Source organism: Scyliorhinus canicula, chromosome 9 (genome assembly GCF_902713615.1).
Source record: "Scyliorhinus canicula chromosome 9, sScyCan1.1, whole genome shotgun sequence".
NCBI lineage: Eukaryota > Metazoa > Chordata > Chondrichthyes > Carcharhiniformes > Scyliorhinidae > Scyliorhinus > Scyliorhinus canicula.
Window position 1 is genome coordinate 196,999,826 of NC_052154.1, and position 19,834 is coordinate 197,019,659.

Below are 19,834 nucleotides of genomic sequence, written 5' to 3' on the forward strand. Positions count from 1 at the left end.
AGTCACATTGTGCTTTGCTAAGTGCTCTGCTATCACATCCCTGTGTAGAACTAATGGACAGTATAAACTGAGTATAGCACAGAGAGAGCTTGGTGCTAGAATGATATCCTACGGGATTCTCCGTCGGCGGATCCTCCACTTTGTCGGCAGCGCACGCACACCCGCTGGTTTGCCAACGGTGTGGGGCGGTTACAATGGGAAGTCCCATTGGCCGGCTGCGGGAACGGAGAGTCCCACTCCCGGTGGGGGAGTGCCGTGCCGGGAAACGCAGGACCGAGAATCCCATCCATGCTGTTCCCTCAGCCGCAGCAAAATACATTTCACTGTACTTCGCTACATGTGACAATAAATAAATCAAATCAAATCTCGGAGAACGTACAACAAATGGGACATATACAGGAGATATACAGAAAATGTCAAGTGCATTTTTGGAAAGCCGCTGATGACGGAAGAGGGAAGCCCGGACAGGTAGCCTGGTAAGTAACTCACATGTTCAGAGCCTCCTTGCCTGATCATCGTTTGAGAAGTTGCAGGGGAACCTTTGTCAGAGGTCTACGAAATTGACTACAGGTCACATGGAATACTTCTTTTGGCTTCTTTGACTTATGAGTAGATGAGGAACGTCAAGTTCACAAGGGGTGAGCCCAGGGAAAAATAGGAGGTGGGTGGTGGAGGCGGGGCGGGTGAGGGGTGGAATCACAAATCATTGACCCTTACCAGGACACAACAAGACCAATCAACCCATCATTCTTTTCCTGGTTCTATGGAAGAGCTAGCCAATTAGCCGCACTGCCAGCTTATTTGCACATAGTCCTACAATTCCTCCCCTTCAAGCATTCATCAAATTGCCTTTTGAAAGTTACTGTTGAATCTGCTTCCACCAGCCTTTCCAGCAGTGCTTTCTAGATCGTAACAACTCACTGTGTAAAAACAAAATCCCCTCCACTTTTTCTTATGCCTCTTGCATAAAAGGTGCACAAGGTGATTTAACAATTCAAACTATCAGTACCTTTCTTTCCAGTGAAGTTTCCGTACCTGATCTGCCTGTGCGGTGGCCTGTGAATCTCCTCTCCAATCCTATTTAGGGATGGCGAGCGGCTTCGAGAGCCATGGGTACCACTCGCACTTTTTATAGTGCCATTGGGATTGTTCGGCATCTGTTGCAGTAGTTGTGGTGAAAGGCTTCGGTGTGAAATAGCAGCCTTGTTCCCTGTCCAGTCTGGGATATCGTTAATGTTCAGGTTATTGTCACTGTTTGACCGGAGTAGGACCCGTGGTGCTGACAGAGTGCTCGGAGGTCCCCTCCTCCTGTTTGAGTAGGTCGGAGCCTCTCGAAATGGCACTGTAGAGGAATGAAATTAAGACAAGATTCAAATTTCACATGAGATTTTCCTCTCACCATAAACATCAACATCCTGGGGGTTATCATTGACCACAAACCAGCCGTATAAATTCAGTGATAACAGAGCAGGTCAGAGGCTGGGAATCCTGCGGAGAGTAACTCGCCCCCTGACCCCTCAAATCCTGTCCACCATCCACCAGGCACAAGTCAGGAGTGAGATGGAATACTCCCCACTTGCCTGGATGAGTGCAGCTCCAACAACACTCAAGAAGCTCAACACCATCCAGGATAAAGCAACCCGCTTGATTGGCACCCCATCCACCACCTTAAATGTTAACTCCCTCCACCATTGACGCACAGTGGCATCCGTGTGTACCATCCACAAGATGCACTGCAGCAACTCACCAAAGCTGAAAGCGCCTACCGAACCCGCAGTCTCCACCCCCCCCCCCATCAGGAGAAGAGCAGCAGATATATGGGAGCACCACCCAGGTTCCTCTCCATGTTACACGCCACCCTGGCCAGAATTCTCTGTCCGTTCTCTGCCAGCGGGATTCTCCGGTCTCGCTGACAGTGCAACCCCCCCCCCCCCCCCCCCGTGGACTCCTGGCAGCATGGGGAGGCTTCAATGGGAAAGGCGAGAGCAGAGAATCCGGCCGCCAGCGAACGGTGCCTTGCTGGAGGGAAACACACGGCTGGAGGATCTGGTCCCCTGACTCGGAACTACCTCACCAAAACCCTGGAACGGCCTGCAGCGCTGTGAGGGGTATCCACACGGGACGGGCTGCAGTGGTTCGAGGAGGCAACTCACCACTACCTCCTCAAGGGCAATTAATTATGGGCAATAAATGCTGGCCCAGCCAGTGATGCCTTACATCCCACAAATAAATTTTAAAAAAACACCTCTTGGTATGGGAGTGTATAAGAATTTGCTACCGTCTCGCCACACATACCGTAATGTGCAACAATTAAAAAGTGTGTGGCACCGTGACATGCAGCCATGGCTATTTGGTAAGCAGTCTGCCTCTTTTCTGGACAAAAGTCAAAGATAATTTACAAAGATTGGAAATCAGAAACAAAAGTAAAAAATTGATGGTCAGCATCTGTGGAGAGGAACGATGGGCTAAATTTTGAGTCAGGCCAATCTTGACAAGAGATTCACAGCCAAAATTATTCCTTCTTTCTCTTCTTTCCATCAGTTCTTTATGAATGCATTCTCGGGAAATGGGTATGTCCACCTAAGTTGGCCCTTTTCTACGGGGCCTTGAGAGTTGGTTGTGAGTGCCCTTCATGAACCACAGGAGCTGTGTGGCGAATGCCCTCCCATTGTGTGGCATGGGCGGAAATTTCAAGATTTCAACCCAGCAATGATGAAGGAAAGGAAAGGCCGATTGGCTTCAGGACATACTGAAGGGGGAAGGTGAACAGCCAGTTGTCGTGGTGCATATAGGCACCAAAGATATAGGTAAAAAAAGGGATGAGGTCATACAATCAGAATTTAGGGAGTTAGGAGATAAGTTAAAAAGTAGGTCCTCAAAGGTAGTAATCTCAGGATTGCTACCAGTGCCACGGGACAGTCAGAGTAGAAATTCAAGAATAGTCAGAATGAATACGTGGCTTGAGAGATGGTGCAGGAGGGAGGGGTTCAGATTTTTGGGACATTGGAACCGGTTCTGGGGGCGGTGGGACCATTACAAACCGGATGGTCTACAGCCGGGCAGGACTGGAACCAATGTCCTAAGGGGTGCTTTTGCTAACACTGCTGGGGAGGTTTTAAACTAATGTGGCAGGGGGATGGGAACCAGATTAGGAAGTTAGAGGTCAGTAAAGAAGCAGCAACTAAAGCCAGTAAGGTACGAGACAATAAACTCAATGTGACTAAGGGGAAGAGATGATGAACGCAAAGGTGGTCTGAGGTGCATTTGTTTTAATGCGAGAAGTGTAGCAGGTAAGGCAGATGAACTTAGGGCCTGGATCAGTACCTGGGAATATGATGCTATTGGTATTACTGAGACTTGGTTGAGGGAAGGGCAGGACTGGCAACTGAATATCCCAGGGTATCGATGCTTCAGGAGGGATAGAGGGAGGTAGAAGGGGTGGAGGAGTTGCATTACTCATCAGAGATGATATCACAGCTGTGATGAAGGAGGGCATGATGGAGGATTCGAGCACTGAGGCAATATGGGTGGAGCTGAGAAATAGGAAGGGTGCAGTAACATTATTGGGACTTTACTACAGGCCTCCCAAAAGCGAGCATGAAGTAGAGGTACAAATATGCAGACAGATTATAGAAAAATGTAGGAGCAATAGGGTGGTTGTGATGGGAGATTTTAACTTCCCCAACATTGAATGGGATTTGTGTAGTGTTGGAGGCGGAGATGGAGCAGAGTTTGTAAGGAGCATCCAGGAGAGTTTTTTAGAGCAGTATGTAAATAGTCCAACTCGGGAAGGGGCCATACTGGACCTGGTATTAGGGAATGATCCCGGCCAGGTGGTTGATGTTTCAGTCGGTGATTACTTTGGGAATAGTGATCACAATTCCGTAAGTTTTAGAATACTCATGTACAAGGACAAGAGTGGTCCGAAAGGAAGAGTGCTAAATTGGAGAAAGGCCGAGTATAACAAAATTCGGCAGGAGCTAGGGAATGTGGATTGGGAGCAGCTGTTTAAGGGTAAATCCACATTTCAAATGTGGAAGTCTTTTAAGGAAAGGTTGATTAGAGTGCAGGACAGACATGTTCCTGTGAAAATGAAAGATAAAAATGGCAAGATTAGGGAACCATGGATGACGGGTGAAATTGTGAGACTAGCTAAGATGAAAAAGGAAGCATGCATAGGATCGAGGCAACTCAAAACTGATGAAGCTTTGGAGGAATATCGGGAAAGTAGGACGAATCTCAAACGCGCAATAAAGAGGGCTAAAAGGGGTCATGAAACATCTTTGGCTAACAGGGTTAAGGAAAATCCCAAAGCATTTTATTCGTATGTAAGGAGCAAGAGGGTAACTAGAGAAAGGATTGGCCCACTTAAAGACAAAAGAGGGAATTTATGCGTGGAGTCAGAGGAAATGGGTGAGATTCTTAATGAGTACTTTGCATCGGTATTCACCAAGGAGAGGGACAAGACGGATGTTGAGGCTAGGGATGGATGTTTAAATACCCTCGGTCAAGTTGTCATACGGAAGGGGGAAGTTTTGGGTATTCTAAAAGACATTAAGGTGGACAAGTCCCCAGGACCTGATGGGATCTATCCCAGGTTACTGAGGGAAGTGAGGGTCGAAATAGCTGGGGCCTTAACAAATATCTTTGCAGCATCCTTGAGCACGGGTGAGGTCCCGGAGGACTGGAGAATTGCTAATGTTGTCACTTTGTTTAAGAAGGGTAGCAGGGATAATCCAGGGAATTAAATACCTGTGAGCTTGACGTCAGTGGTAGGCAAACTGTTGGAGAAGATACTGAGGGATAGGATCTATTCACATCTGGAAGAAAATAGACTTATCAGTGATAGGCAGCATAGTTTGGTGCAGGGAAGGTAATGTCTTACAAACTTAATATAATTCTTTGAGGAAGTGACAAAGTTAATTGATGAGGGAAGGGCTGTAGATGTCGTATACATGGACTTTAGTAAGGCGTTTGATAAGGTTTCCCATGGCAGGTTGATGGAAAAAGTGAAGTTGTATGGGGTTCAGGGTGTACTAGCTAGATGGATAAAGAACTGGCTGGGCAACAGGAGACAGAGAGTAGTGGTGGAAGGGAGTGTCTCAAAATGGAGAAGGGTGACTAGTGGTGTTCCACAGGGATCCGTGCTCGGACCACTGTTGTTTGTGATCTACATAAATGACCTGGAGGAAGGTATAGGTGGTCTGATTAGCATGTTTGCAGATGATACTAAGATTGGTGGAGTTGCAGATAGCGAGGAGGACTGTAAGAGAATACAACAAAATATAGATAGATTGGAGAGTTGGGCAGAGAAATGGCAGATGGAGTTCAATCCAGGCAAATGCGAGGTGATGCATTTTGGAAGGTCAAATTCAAGAGCGGACTATATGGTCAATGGAAGGGTCTTGGGGAAAATTGATGTGCAGAGAGATCTGGGAGTTCAGGTCCATTGTACCCTGAAGGTGGCAACGCAGGTTGATAGAGTGGTCAAGAAGGCATACAGCATGCTTGCCTTCATCGGACGGGGTATTGAGTACAAGAGTTGGCAGGTCATGTTACAGTTGTATAGGACTTTGGTTAGGCCACATTTGGAATACTGCGTGCAGGTCTGGTCGCCACATTACCAGAAGGATGTGGATGCCTTGGAGAGGGTGCAGAGGAGGTTCACCAGGATGTTGCCTGGTATGGAGGGTGCTAGCTATGAAGAAATGTTGAGTAGATTAGGATTGTTTTCATTGGAAAGATGGAGGTTGAGGGGGGACCTGATTGAAGTCTACAAAATTATGAGAGGTATGGACAGGGTGGACAGCAACAAGCTTTTCCCAAGAGTGGGGGTGTCAGTTACAAGGGGTTACGATTTCAAGGTGAGAGGAGGAAAGTTTAAGGGAGATGTGCGTGGAAAGTTTTTTACGCAGAGGGTGGTGGGTGCCTGGAACGCTTTACCAGCAGAGGTGGTAAAGGCGGGCACGATAGCATCATTTAAGAGGCATCTAGACAGGTATATGAACAGGCGGGGAACAGAGGGAAGTAGACCTTGGAAAATAGGAGACAGGTTTAGATAAAGGATCTGGATCGGCGCAGGCTGGGAGGGCCGAAGGGCCTGTTCCTGTGCTGTAATTTTCTTTGTTCTTTGTGCAACAGATACCAACAAAAAGGAAGGAATACCAACAAAAAGGAAGGACGGAAGAAAGAGGGAAAATTGACCGTGGATATCTAAGGAAATAAGGGAGAGTATCAAATTGAAGGAAAAAGCATATAAAGTGGCAAAGATTGCTGGGAGATTAGAGGACTGGGAAGTCTTTAGGGGGCAACAGAAAGCTACTAAAAAAGCTATAAAGAAGAGTAAGATAGAGTATGAGAGTAAACTTGCTCAGAATATAAAAACAGACAGTAAAAGTTTTTACAAAGATATAAGACAAAAAAGAGTGGCTAAGGTAAATATTGGTCCTTTAGAGGATGAGAAGGGAGTTTTAATAATGGGAAATGAGGAAATGGCTGAGGAACTGAACAGGTTTTTTGGGTCGATCTTCACAGTGGAAGACACAAATAACATGCCAGCGACTGATAGAAATGAGGCTATGACAGGTGAGGACCTTGAGAGGATTGTTATCACTAAGGAGGGAGTGATGGACAAGCTAATGGGGCTAAAGGTAGACAAGTCTCCTGGCCCTGATGGAATGCATCCCAGAGTGCTAAAAGAGATGGCTAGAGAAATTGCAGATGCACTAGTGATAATTTACCGAAATTCACTAGACTCTGGGGTGGTCCCGGTGGATTGGAAATTAGCAAACGTGACGCCACTGTTTAAAAAAGGAGGTAGGCAGAAAGCAGGAAATTATAGGCCAGTGAGTTTAACTTCGGTAATAGGGAAGATGCTGGAATCTATCATCAAGGAAGAAATTGCGAGGCATCTGGATAGAAATTGTCCCATTGGGCAGACGCAGCATGGGTTCGTTAAAGGCAGGTCATGCCTAACTAATTTAGTGGAATTTTTGAGGACATTACCAGTGCAGTAGATAACGGGGAGCCGATGGATGTGGTATATCTGGATTTCCAGAAAGCCTTTGACAAGGTGCCACACAAAAGGTTGCTGCATAAGATAAAGATGCATGGCATTAAGGGTAAAGTAGTAGCATGGATAGAGGATTGGTTAATTAATAGAAAGCAAAGAGTTGGGATAAATGGGTGTTTCTCTGGTTGGCAATCAGTAGCTAGTGGTGTCCCTCAGGGATCCGTGTTGGGCCCACAATTGTTCACAATTTACATTGATGATTTGGAGTTGGGGACCAAGGGCAATGTGTCCAAGTTTGGAGATGACACTAAGATGAGTGGTAAAGCGAAAAGTGCAGAGGATACTGGAAGTCTGCAGAGGGATTTGGATAGGTTAAGTGAATGGGCTCGGGTCTGGCAGATGGAATACAATGTTGACAAATGTGAGGTTATCCATTTTGGTAGGAATAACAGCAAACGGGATTATTATTTAAACGATAAAATATTAAAGCATGCCGCTGTTCAGAGAGACTTGGGTGTGCTAGTGCATGAGTCACAGAAGGTTGGTTTACAAGTGCAACAGGTGATTAAGAAGGCAAATGGAATTTTGTCCTTCATTGCTAGAGGGATGGAGTTTAAGACTAGGGAGGTTATGTTGCAATTGTATAAGGTGTTAGTGCGGCCACACCTGGAGTATTGTGTTCAGTTTTGTTCTCCTTACTTGAGAAAGGACATACTGGCACTGGAGGGTGTGCAGAGGAGATTCACTAGGTTAATCCCAGAGCTGAAGGGGTTGGATTATGAGGAGAGGTTGAATAGACTGGGACTGTACTCGTTGGAATTTAGAAGGATGAGGGGGGATCTTATAGAAACATATAAAATTATGAAGGGAATAGATAGGATAGATGCGGGCAGGTTGTTTCCACTGGCGGGTGACAGCAGAACTAGGGGGCATAGCCTCAAAATAAGGGGAAGTAGATTTAGGACTGAGTTTAGGAGGAACTTCTTCACCCAAAGGGTTGTGAATCTATGGAATTCCTTGCCCAGTGAAGCAGTTGAGGCTCCTTCATTACATGTTTTTAAGGTAAAGATAGATAGTTTTTTGAAGAATAAAGGGATTAAGGGTTATGGTGTTCGGGCCGGAAAGTGGAGCTGAGTCCACAAAAGATCAGCCATGATCTAATTGAATGGCGGAGCAGGCTCGAGGGGCCAGATGGCCTACTCCTGCTCCTAGTTCTTATGTTCTTATGTTCTTATCTCCAAGTGCTGCCTGGGCAGCACGGTAGCACAGTGGTTAGCACAGTTGCTCCACAGATCCAGGGTCCCAGGTTCGATTCCCGGCTTGGGTCACTGTCTGTGTGGAGTCTGCACGTTCTCCCTGTGTCTGCGTGGGTTTCCTCCAGGTACTCCGGTTTCTTTCCACAGTCCAAAGATGTCCAATTCCCGTAACAGCCTCCCCGAACAGGCGCCGGAATGTGGCGACTAGGGGCTTTTCACAGTAACTTCATTTGAAGTCTACTCGTGACAATAAGCGACTTTCATTTCAAGATGATAATAACAATAATAATCGCTTATTGTCACAAGTAGGCTTAAATGAAGTTACTATGAAAAGCCTCTAGTCGCCACATTCCGGCGCCTGTTCGGGGAGGCCGGTAGGGGAATTGAACCCGCGCTGCTGGCCTTGTTTTGCATTACAAGCCAGCTGTTTAGCCCACTGTACTAAACCAAATCCAGCAGAGGGCAGCAGAGAAGAGCTACTGATCAGCTGTTCTGGGGGAATTTGCATACGTGCAGTGCGGTCAGCCTAAGTTGAAGGTGGTTTGTGGAGGGGCTGTTGGCAAGTGACAGTTAAACCCGAAACACTTTGTGAGTGTTTCCCACCCTACCTCCTCCTCTAACCAACCCCCCCACCCCACGGTGGTTGGGAAGCGGGAGCAGGGGCCTGTCGTGAAGGCGTGAGTGCCTTTAAATTTGCTTAACTTTCAGCGGGAGCAGGGTTTGAGGTAATATCAGGTAAGCTCTTCCTTTCTTTTTCTTTTTCTTGTTTTTTTTTAATCTAGAGGTGATGTCAGGGAAGGTAGTACAATGCTCCTCCTGCAGAATGTTTGAGGTGAGGGACGCCGTCAGTGTCCCTGCTGATTTCATCTGTGGGAAGTGCACCCAACTCCAGCTCCTCAAAAACCGTGTTAGGGACCTGGAGCTTGAGCTGGATGAACTTCGGATCATTCGGGAGGCAGAGGGGGTCATAGATAGGAGCTTCAGGGAAGTAGTTACACCAAAGACTGGAGATAGATGGGTAACTGTAAGAGGGACTGGGAAGAAGCAGTCAGTGCAGGGACCCCCTGCGGTCATTCCCCTGAGTAACAAGTATACCGTTTTGGATACTTGTGGGGGGGACGACTTACCAGGGGTAAGCCATGGGGTACGGGCCTCTGGCACGGAGTCTGTCACTGTTGCTCAGAAGGGAAGGGGGGAAAGGAGTAGAACATTAGTAATTGGGGACTCAATAGTCAGGGGCACAGATAGGAGATTTTGTGGGAGCGAGAGAGACTCACGTTTGGTATGTTGCCTCCCAGGTGCAAGGGTAAGTGATGTCTCGGATCGTGTTTTCCGGGTCCTTAAGGGGGAGGGGGAGCAGCCCCAAGTCGTAGTCCACATTGGCACTAACGACATAGGTAGGAAAGGGGACAAGGATGTCAGGCAGGCCTTTAGGGAGCTAGGATGGAAGCTCAGAGCGAGAACAAACAGAGTTGTTATCTCTGGGTTGTTGCCCGTGCCACGTGATGGTGAGATGAGGAATAGGGAGAGAGAGCAATTAAACACGTGGCTACAGGGATGGTGCAGGCGGGAGGGATTCAGATTTCTGGATAACTGGGGCTCTTTCTGGGGCAGGTGGGACCTCTATAGACAGGATGGTCTACATCTGAACCTGAGGGGCACCAATATCCTGGGGGGGAGATTTGTTAGTGCTCTTTGGGGGGGTTTAAACTAATTCAGCAGGGGCATGGGAACCTGGATTGTAGTTTTGGGGTACGGGAGATTGAGAGTATAGAGGTCAGGAGCACAGATTTGACTTCGCAGGAGGGTGCCAGTGTTCAGGCAGGTGGTTTGAAGTGTGTCTACTTCAATGCCAGGAGTATACGAAATAAGGTAGGGGAACTGGCAGTATGGGTTGGTACCTGGGACTTTGACGTTGTGGCCATTTCAGAGACATGGATAGAGCAGGGACAGGAATGGTTGTTGCAGGTTCCGGGGTTTAGGTGTTTTAGTAAGCTCAGAGAAGGGGGCAAAAGAGGGGGAGGTGTGGCGCTGCTAGTCAAGGACAGTATTACGGTGGCGGAAAGGATGCTAGATGGGGACTCTTCTTCTGAGGTAGTATGGGCTGAGGTTAGAAACAGGAAAGGAGAGGTCACCCTGTTGGGAGTTTTCTATAGGCCACCTAATAGTTCTAGGGATGTAGAGGAAAGGATGGCGAAGATGATTCTGGAAAAGAGTGAAAGTAACAGGGTAGTTGTTATGGGAGACTTTAACTTTCCAAATATTGACTGGAAAAGATATAGTTCGAGTACATTAGATGGGTCGTTCTTTGTACAATGTGTGCAGGAGGGTTTCCTGACACAATATGTTGACAGGCCAACAAGAGGCGAGGCCACATTGGATTTGGTTTTGGGTAATGAACCAGGCCAGGTGTTAGACCTGGAGGTAGGTGAGCACTTTGGAAACAGTGACCACAATTCGGTGACCTTTACGTTAGTGATGGAAAGGGATAAGTATACCCCGCAGGGCAAGAGTTATAGCTGGGGGAAGGGCAATTATGATGCCATTAGACATGACTTAGGATGTGTGGGTTGGAGAAGTAGGCTGCAAGGGTTGGGCACACTGGATATGTGGAGCTTGTTCAAGGAACAGCTATTGCATGTTCTTGATAAGTACGTACCAGTCAGGCAGGGAGGAAGGGGTCGAGCGAGGGAACCGTGGTTTACCAAAGAAGTGGAATCTCTTGTTAAGAGGAAGAAGGAGGCCTATGTGAAGATGAGGCATGAAGTTTCAGTTGGGGCGCTTGATAGTTACAAGGAAGCGAGGAAGGATCTAAAGAGAGAGCTGAGACGAGCAAGGAGGGGACATGAGAAGTCTTTGGCAGGTAGGATCAAGGAAAACCCAAAAGCTTTCTATAGGTATGTCAGGAATAAAAGAATGACTAGGGTAAGAGTAGGGCCAGTCAAGGACAGTGGTGGGAAGTTGTGTGTGGAGGCTGAGGAGATAAGCGAGATACTAAATGAATACTTTTCGTCAGTATTCACTCAAGAAAAAGATAATATTGTGGAGGAGAATGCTGAGACCCAGGCTATTAGAATAGATGGCATTGAGGTGCGTAGGGAAGAAGTGTTGGCAATTCTGGACAAGGTGAAAATAGATAAGTCCCCGGGGCCGGATGGGATTTATCCTAGGATTCTCTGGGAAGCCAGGGAAGAGATTGCTGAGCCTTTGGCTTTGATTTTTAGGTCATCATTGGCTACAGGAATAGTGCCAGAGGACTGGAGGATAGCAAATGTGGTCCCTTTGTTCAAGAAGGGGAGTAGAGATAACCCCGGTAACTATAGGCCGGTGAGCCTAACGTCTGTGGTGGGTAAGGTCTTGGAGAGGATTATAAAAGACACGATTTATAATCATCTAGATAGGAATAATATGATTAGGGATAGTCAGCATGGTTTTGTGAAGGGTAGGTCATGCCTCACAAACCTTATCGAGTTCTTTGAGAAGGTGACTGAACAGGTAGACGAGGGTAGAGCAGTTGATGTGGTGTATATGGATTTCAGTAAAGCGTTTGATAAGGTTCCCCACGGTCGGCTATTGCAGAAAATACGGAGGCTGGGGATTGAGGGTGATTTAGAGATGTGGATCAGAAATTGGCTAGTTGAAAGAAGACAGAGAGTGGTAGTTGATGGGAAATGTTCAGAATGGAGTTCAGTTACGAGTGGCGTACCACAAGGATCTGTTCTGGGGCCGTTGCTGTTTGTCATTTTTATAAATGACCTAGAGGAGGGCGCAGAAGGATGGGTGAGTAAATTTGCAGACGACACTAAAGTCGGTGGAGTTGTAGACAGTGCGGAAGGATGTTGCAGGTTACAGAGGGACATAGATAAGCTGCAGAGCTGGGCTGAGAGGTGGCAAATGGAGTTTAATGTGGAGAAGTGTGAGGTGATTCACTTTGGAAAGAATAACAGGAATGCGGAATATTTGGCTAATGGTAAAATTCTTGATAGTGTGGATGAGCAGAGGGATCTCGGTGTCCATGTACATAGATCCCTGAAAGTTGCCACCCAGGTTGATAGGGTTGTGAAGAAGGCCTATGGTGTGTTGGCCTTTATTGGTAGAGGGATTGAGTTCCGGAGCCATGAGGTCATGTTGCAGTTGTACAAAACTCTAGTACGGCCGCATTTGGAGTATTGCGTACAGTTCTGGTCGCCTCATTATAGGAAGGACGTGGAAGCTTTGGAACGGGTGCAGAGGAGATTTACCAGGATGTTGCCTGGTATGGAGGGAAAATCTTATGAGGAAAGGCTGATGGACTTGAAGTTGTTTTCGTTAGAGAGAAGAAGGTTAAGAGGTGACTTAATAGAGGCATACAAAATGATCAGAGGGTTAGATAGGGTGGACAGCGAGAGCCTTCTCCCGCGGATGGAGGTGGCTAGCACGAGGGGACATAGCCTTAAATTGAGGGGTAATAGATATAGGACAGAGGTCAGAGGTGGGTTTTTTACGCAAAGAGTGGTGAGGCCGTGGAATGCCCTACCTGCAACAGTAGTGAACTCGCCAACATTGAGGGCATTTAAAAATTTATTGGATAAGCATATGGATGATAAGGGCATAGTATAGGTTGGATGGCCTTTAGTTTTTTTTTTCCATGTCGGTGCAACATCGAGGGCCGAAGGGCCTGTACTGCGCTGTATCGTTCTATGTTCTATGTTCTAGATGTACAGGTTAGGTGAATTGGCCATAATAAATTGCTCTTAGTGCTCAAAAAGATCAGGTGGGGTTACGGGGGTAAAGGGGATACGGTGAAGGTCTGGGTCTTAAATAGGGTGCTCGTTCCAAGAGCTGGTGCAGACTCGATGGGCCGAATAGCCTCCTTCTGCACTGTAAATTCTATGATTCTATGACTTGAGTGTTTCAGAAATTCTTTTTCCCTTCCTGGATATGTTTCCCTGAAGCTCCTCACTCCATAGACCACTGGCCATCCAATGGCCTGAGCACTTGGTAAAGTCAACAACATGAGCTTTGCCATAATGGGCAGGTGGGAATGGGTTCCAGTGTAATAAATTAGCCCAGATCAGCTTGTTGCTCTCGCACCTCCCATTATAACAGCTCTCAATCAGACATCCTTCCAGTTTCTTGGCTGGCTGGGAACGGGAAAATCTTCAGTTATCTGACACAAGGGAATTTTTGGAAAGAAGGATTGCAATCTGCATTTCACGTCATCATCTGCAAGTCGCAAATTCAATTATTTGGAATACTGGGTCACTCAAGAATATTCTCCTTAAGTTCACACATTCGACTCCGTGCCAGCAAGCATTGACAATTCAATTCTGGATTTACAGAGAATGTCTCACATCCTAAGTTCATCTATTGACACTGACGTGCACAGATCAAAGAACGATTTATTACCACACTGTCAGCTGTTCCTCCGGAGGGCCAATACAAATTGTATTCTTCAACATTTTCCTGCTGATTTTAGAGTTTCTTTTTATTAAAAACTGACAGGAGAAAATGAATAGACCCTTCCAAAAAAGTGAAATCAGACTGAACTATAATAATAGGCACAAAGCAAAACAAGGACCAGATCCATCCAACCACCCAGTGCCAGATCTGACTAGGATTGTGTGTTATGTTGGTTTTTATTTTTGTAATAGAGCCATCCCAATGGCCTACAGCAAAGCTGCTATTGGCTAGGAACGTTTGGGTTGTATTTCTGCTCAGTGCCGACCTATCTAATCAGTATTACAACTGGAGGCTTCGTCACTGATCTAGGAAAAAGAAAAAAACAAATAATATGGCTTCTCAGACCTCAATTATTAGTCAGTCTGAGCAGCAAAGTATATACACAAGGCAAATCCAGACGAAAACCCACCCACCCCCACCCAAACTCTCACCTCATGAGAGAATTACCTGTCATAAGAACATAAGAACTAGGAGCAGGAGTAGGCCATCTGGCCCCTCGGGCCTGCTCCGCCATTCAATTAGATCATGGCTGATCTTTTGTGGACTCAGCTCCACTTTCCGGCCCGAACCCCATAACCCTTAATCCCTTTATTCTTCCAAAAAAATGTCAACACTCACTAGATTCTCCGCCTCTCTACTTCCCTCCTCACCCTTTGAAAAGAGCCTTTAAAACCCACCTCCTTTCTCGGTTGAGCATCTGGTCACCTGCCCTCATATCTCTGTATGCAAATGAGCATGTCTGCCTCTACACCAGAGTTGATGGCAAGCTCTTCAATTCAGCAGCTCAAAACCAAAGTGTGTAAAGTCCTAGTTGGTGATTTGCTGTTTGCTAATGATGCTGTGCTGCCGCTCCATATCGAAATCCACTTGCAACAGCTCGTTGTCCTGGCGCTGCAAGGAGACTGGTTGGACAACCATCATCAGGAAGACCAAGGGTTGTGGGTGAGGACGCAGAGACTCCCCCTTCCGTCAATATTGGCAACGTCACTCTGACGGTCGTCAACAATTGGATCAACAATTACCAGCAACTTGTCCCTTAATGCCAAGCTCAGCACCAGGATTGCCAAAGTTGCAGTTCTCGTATCATGTGTGGGCCAACAGCAAAATAACTAAACTTGGGAAGCTCTATCTGAACAAGGGCTGGAGTTTTCAACACCATCATTTACAGCAGTGAGAGAAGGGCACAGAATGCAAACCAAGAAAATTGGCTGAACGGCTTCCACTTCCAGTGCCTCACATCAATCTGGACATCTCGTGGCAAGACAGAGTGTTGAATGTGGACATGCACAGAGATACCCAGCATGTTAGCCCTCTTGACTCAGTGGTGACTCTGTTGGCTGTGTCATGTGAGCCAAGTGGATGATGGCTGTGTCCCCAATGACACGATCGGTGGCCAGTTTGCAATCACCGCAAGACCAACAGGTCTGCGATATTAGGATGTCTGCAGGCGAGACTTCAAGTTCACCAGGACAGGAGTTACTGTTCCCGAATGTATGGGAATGCCCCATTGAGTGTCTGCAGCTAGTAAGGGCATGGAAAAAGAGGAGGGTTAAAGAAATGACCAGACGCCAGAAAAGAGACACGGCTGGAAGGAAGAAACGTCAGTCACCCACAGGCCATTAACCTGCGCCAGCTGCAGAAGGGACTGCCACCCACGCATCAGCTTCTCCAGCTACAACAGGGGCTGGTTTAGCTCACTAGGCTAAATCGCTGGCTTACCAAGCAGGCCAGCAACACGGTTCGATTCCCATACCAGCCTCCCTGGACAGGCGCCGGAATGTGGCGACTAGGGGCTTTTCACAGTAACTTCATTGAAGCCTACTCGTGGCAATAAGCGATTTTCATTTTCAACAGGTAATGTTCATTTCAGAAATGACACACGGCCCGGGGACAGTCCATCGTTTTCCGAGATGGACAGATGGCAATTATGGATTGGTGGGAGACTTTGCTTAAAAACCCTCCTGTGAAACACCTTGAGACGTCTCTCTATGGTAAAGAGGAGCTATCTAAATGCAGGTTGTTGCTGTTGAAGGGTGACATATGAAGAGCATAGGGCAATCAGTGGGCTTTCCATCCGGTGACATACCCACACCGCTGTAAAATCACACCTGGGTTGGGCAGGTGGGATTCCAGAGGAAATCCTACCCATGTAATTTCATGCTCATCCCAACCCTCAAAACCTGCAGTGGGTGTAAATTTCAAGCCATAAAGCTTCTGATGAGTACAATAAAAGAAAATTGGACCAATTAGTGAAAAGCTTGGTTAATGAGATAGATTTTAAGGCATGTCCTAAAGGAGGAGAGAGGAAGGAGGGATTTCCAGAGTTTAGGACCCAGGTATCTGAAGATGTGAGTGATTAAAATGATGAAGGGCTGCAGATAGGTTGACAAAGATCAGGAGGGATGGTGTACACTCACACAGGAGGTCATATGTGACTTTGACAGGAGCCATTTTGGCTTTGTGACAGGAACGGAAACCAGATTGGAGAGATTCATACATCGAGTTCCAAGAGACATGGACTTCGGAGGCGTTGGAACGTTCAAGGACTTTGAAGAGGAAAGATGAGTTGTAGATGGGATGTGAGTTCAATAGGACTCTAGGGTTGAATGCCTGAAGAGAAGGGCAATGACAGTCGATTGAATGGAAAGTGGGACAGAAGCTGCAGAGAGAACAATTAATGAGTTGAGCTGACTTGGGACCAGGGTGAGAAGCTGGTTGGTCAGTAATTTAGTGGGAATAAGATTAAGAGAGCAGGACGGCGACCTTGGAGTGGGTGTGACAGGCATTAGGAGAGAAATGAGGGAAAGAGGTAAGTTCAGCTCTGGGGCGGGAGAGCATTCCAGGACGTTTGGCTTGGTGAGCTTGTAGAAGGGAGGGATGCAGAGAGGTAGCTGATCAGATAGACTCATTTTGAATATCTGCCCATTTGGCGAGGTGAGTGTGACTTATGGCTCAATTAGTACCGCCCTTACCGCTGTCACAAGGTTCTGGGTTCAAGTCCCACTCCAGGACTTGAGTAGCAACATCAAGGCTGACACTCAAGTGCCGTACTGAGGGAGCACTACACTGGCAGAGATGCCATCTTTCAAGATGAACTGTTAAACTGAGGCCCCATCTACCTCCTCGGGTGATGCAGAAGATCCCCAGGCACTATATTGGAGAAAAACGGGGGAATTATCCCTGGTGTCCGGGTCAATATTTTCCCTCAATCAACATCACAAAAAAACGTATTATCTGGTAATTATTATGTTGCTGTTTGCAGGGGTTGCAGAAGGTGAACTGGCTGCCATCTTACACATTACAACAGTGACTTCAAAAAGTATTTCATTCACTGTGAAGGACTGAGCAAAGTCCAGTGATTGTGCAAAGTAAGTGCAAATCTTTCTTGAAAACAGCCGGAGCCACACTGAAAAAAGTCCCACTTGTGGCAATAAACTTTGTGAAATGGGTGGCATTTTATTCAGAGTGGCCATCTGGTGTGTCTGCCCATATCAGAATTGAAGCCCACGCCAATGAACTCCACTTTCTCAGCGGTCTTCTACACAGTGGACCATTTCTCAGATCAGCTCAGTAGGAACTGGTGAAGGTTTCATTGAGGCAGTGCCTTTGGATCAGGGTTGTGCAGGTCAGTTTGAAACATTCTAACAATGCCAATTTCCGTCTTAGCTGCACTCTCAGGCAAAACGTTCAGATTGGGAGGTGGGATATCATCCACATTTTGTGGTACGTTTCGCTCCATAGCTACAATGTATTTATTGCCCCTTTCCACAGATTTCTATTTGCTCTCGTGACAGCAAGATTCAACAGTGTGAAGCTTCTTAATTTCAATGATGACTGTTAAAAGACTTTTTCCACACCTCAAACTGACTTCCGTTCTCTGGAAATAATTTGTCTTTCCAGCTCTCTAACGCGTAGGCATCAGGTATGTGGGTGTCTCAATCTCTTTCACATCCATTAATCCACATGCTCAGTGTCACAATCACACACCAGTACCAGAAGGCTTCTGCCAGTGATCAGATCTCTGGATCAACACTCTGCATTATTGATCAAGCAACTCTTGTATTTTAAAAAAATATCATACTTGAAACTAGATTTGCGCAAAAAACGATAATCCCAGAGGCATCGAAGCTGTTTAAATGCTCCTGTGCATCACTTCCAAGTGTTCTATCACAATAACAATCAACCTATGTCCCTCTGAAGATTTCTGAGAGTGTTGTAATTGTTTTGTGAAATTCAGTATTGTATTCAGAATGCCACACACTGTAGGGTTTTATACTTAAATAGCCTTATTATGCAATCTTATTTGAATATTAATGTCAGAATAAAAAGGCTAAATTTAACTGTTCTGTTCCAATGAAATTATAATGAATTAATTAATTAGGTGCTGACCTGCCAAAAACATTACACGCCTGCATTCAAGCATTTAACAATCCTGTTCCACTGATTAGAAACTGTTGTTTCTTAGAGGGTACATGAATAATAAACCACATTTCCCCCAGCTAATTCTCGCAGTTGAATATAATTTAATCTGTCAAGATAGTCACAGTTATACTGCCTCGCGCTCCCAGTCCCAATAAGTAACCGAGCAAGTCACCTCTTTCCCCTTTTTATCAATCAATTTCAAGCACTGGCTGTCAAACCCAGTAACGTGCGAAGTTGCTCGACAGAGAGAAGTATACCTTGCTCAATTAACTCACCGATATGAAATGATCAAATTGAATATTGATCAAACAATTTGTAAAAAAAAGGTCATAGTGAGAAGTTATTTGAAATATCCACATAGAACTTCATTTAAAATCTGAACATTGCATCATCACAATTCCAGATCCCTCCTTATATTTGCCAGAATATATATATTTTTAGCACAGCCTGCTTACCTTCTATCTTTAAGGCATTCAACAAAGACTTCATATTTCCCCACTTTCAGGTCTCCACTACCCAGTTTCGATCTGCTTTAGTTGCCAGGACCCCAAAAACAACAGCAGGTTCCTGGAGTGGTTGCAAATATATCTGGGCATGTAAAATCCAGTAGAATTCTTGTGAGAATGCCTACCCCACATTCTGTCTGTCAGCTGGAGACCGACTATGCATCGACTGGAGCTGTTCGAAGCCTTGCTGTGTTTCAAAGTATTAGTCATGTGAAACCCAGCACAGTCTTTATACGCTGTATTTTATTAAGCACTGAATTGATAATCTAGTGCAAACAAATGGGTCAAGGAGACTATGGAGGGAATAATAGTTAACCCACCCTGTTAATGTATGCATTCCAAAATGGTTTGCTTGAAACATCACCAAATTTTTTAAAATCCAAGCAAATCTTAATAGGCTGATTAATCCAGCAGTTTGTTAATCTATTTACCACCATTTTTTAAATACATCCCATGCAAAATTAATTTGTAAATATATGAATCTGTTGATCAAGATTAATTTCCCTGCACTGATTTACTTATTCACAAAGGTGTAATGATTTGCATTAAACTAAACGTGTAAACTGTTTGTTCCTCAGAATGTAAAAATTTCCTGTCCTTTGTTAGTCCCTTAAGAAGTAGTTTAAATGCTTGAAACGTCTGTTGTAAATCACAGTTTTAATGGGACAGCATGGTGGCACAGTGGTAAGCACTGCTACCTCACAGCTCCAAGGACCAGGTTCAATTCTGGACTTGGGTGACTGTCTGTGTGGAGTCTGCACGTTCTCCCCGTGTCTGCGTGGGTTTCCTCCGGGTGCTCCGGTTTCCTCCACATTCCAAAGATGTGCAGGTTAGGTGGATTGGCCATGCTGAATTGTCCCTTAGTGTCCAGGGAAGTGTAGGTTAGGTGGGGTTACAGTGGGGGAGTGAGACTAGGTAGGGTGCTCTTTCAGAGGCTCAGTCCACACTCAATGGGCTGAACAGCCTCCATTTGCAATAAAGGGATCATAAGTGCTATGATAGATAATATTCAATGCAATTCCTACAGGTGTTAGCGTTCTCAAGGCAGTTTGAGATTTATTTATTAAATTATAAAACTGTTCTATTCATAGCTCTGTTGTCGCCTTCGACTTTGGACACCAAAAGAATAATTGGCATAACTGTAGGCACATAGTACTCTTTCCTAAACTTGTCTTTCATATGCAGAGAACTCAATG

The 19,834-nt window shown here is 45.9% G+C and overlaps 1 protein-coding gene across 1 annotated transcript in view; it reads right to left on the reverse strand.

Annotated features, from left to right (window-relative positions):
* shank2b (SH3 and multiple ankyrin repeat domains 2b) overlaps positions 1-19,834 on the reverse strand; it is a 1,049,335-nt gene that overhangs the window by 717,900 nt on the left and 311,601 nt on the right. The window contains exon 11 of the mRNA XM_038808421.1: positions 1,036-1,342. Within this exon, the coding sequence (XP_038664349.1) occupies positions 1,036-1,342 (307 nt within the window). The remainder of the gene's footprint in view (positions 1-1,035; positions 1,343-19,834) is intronic.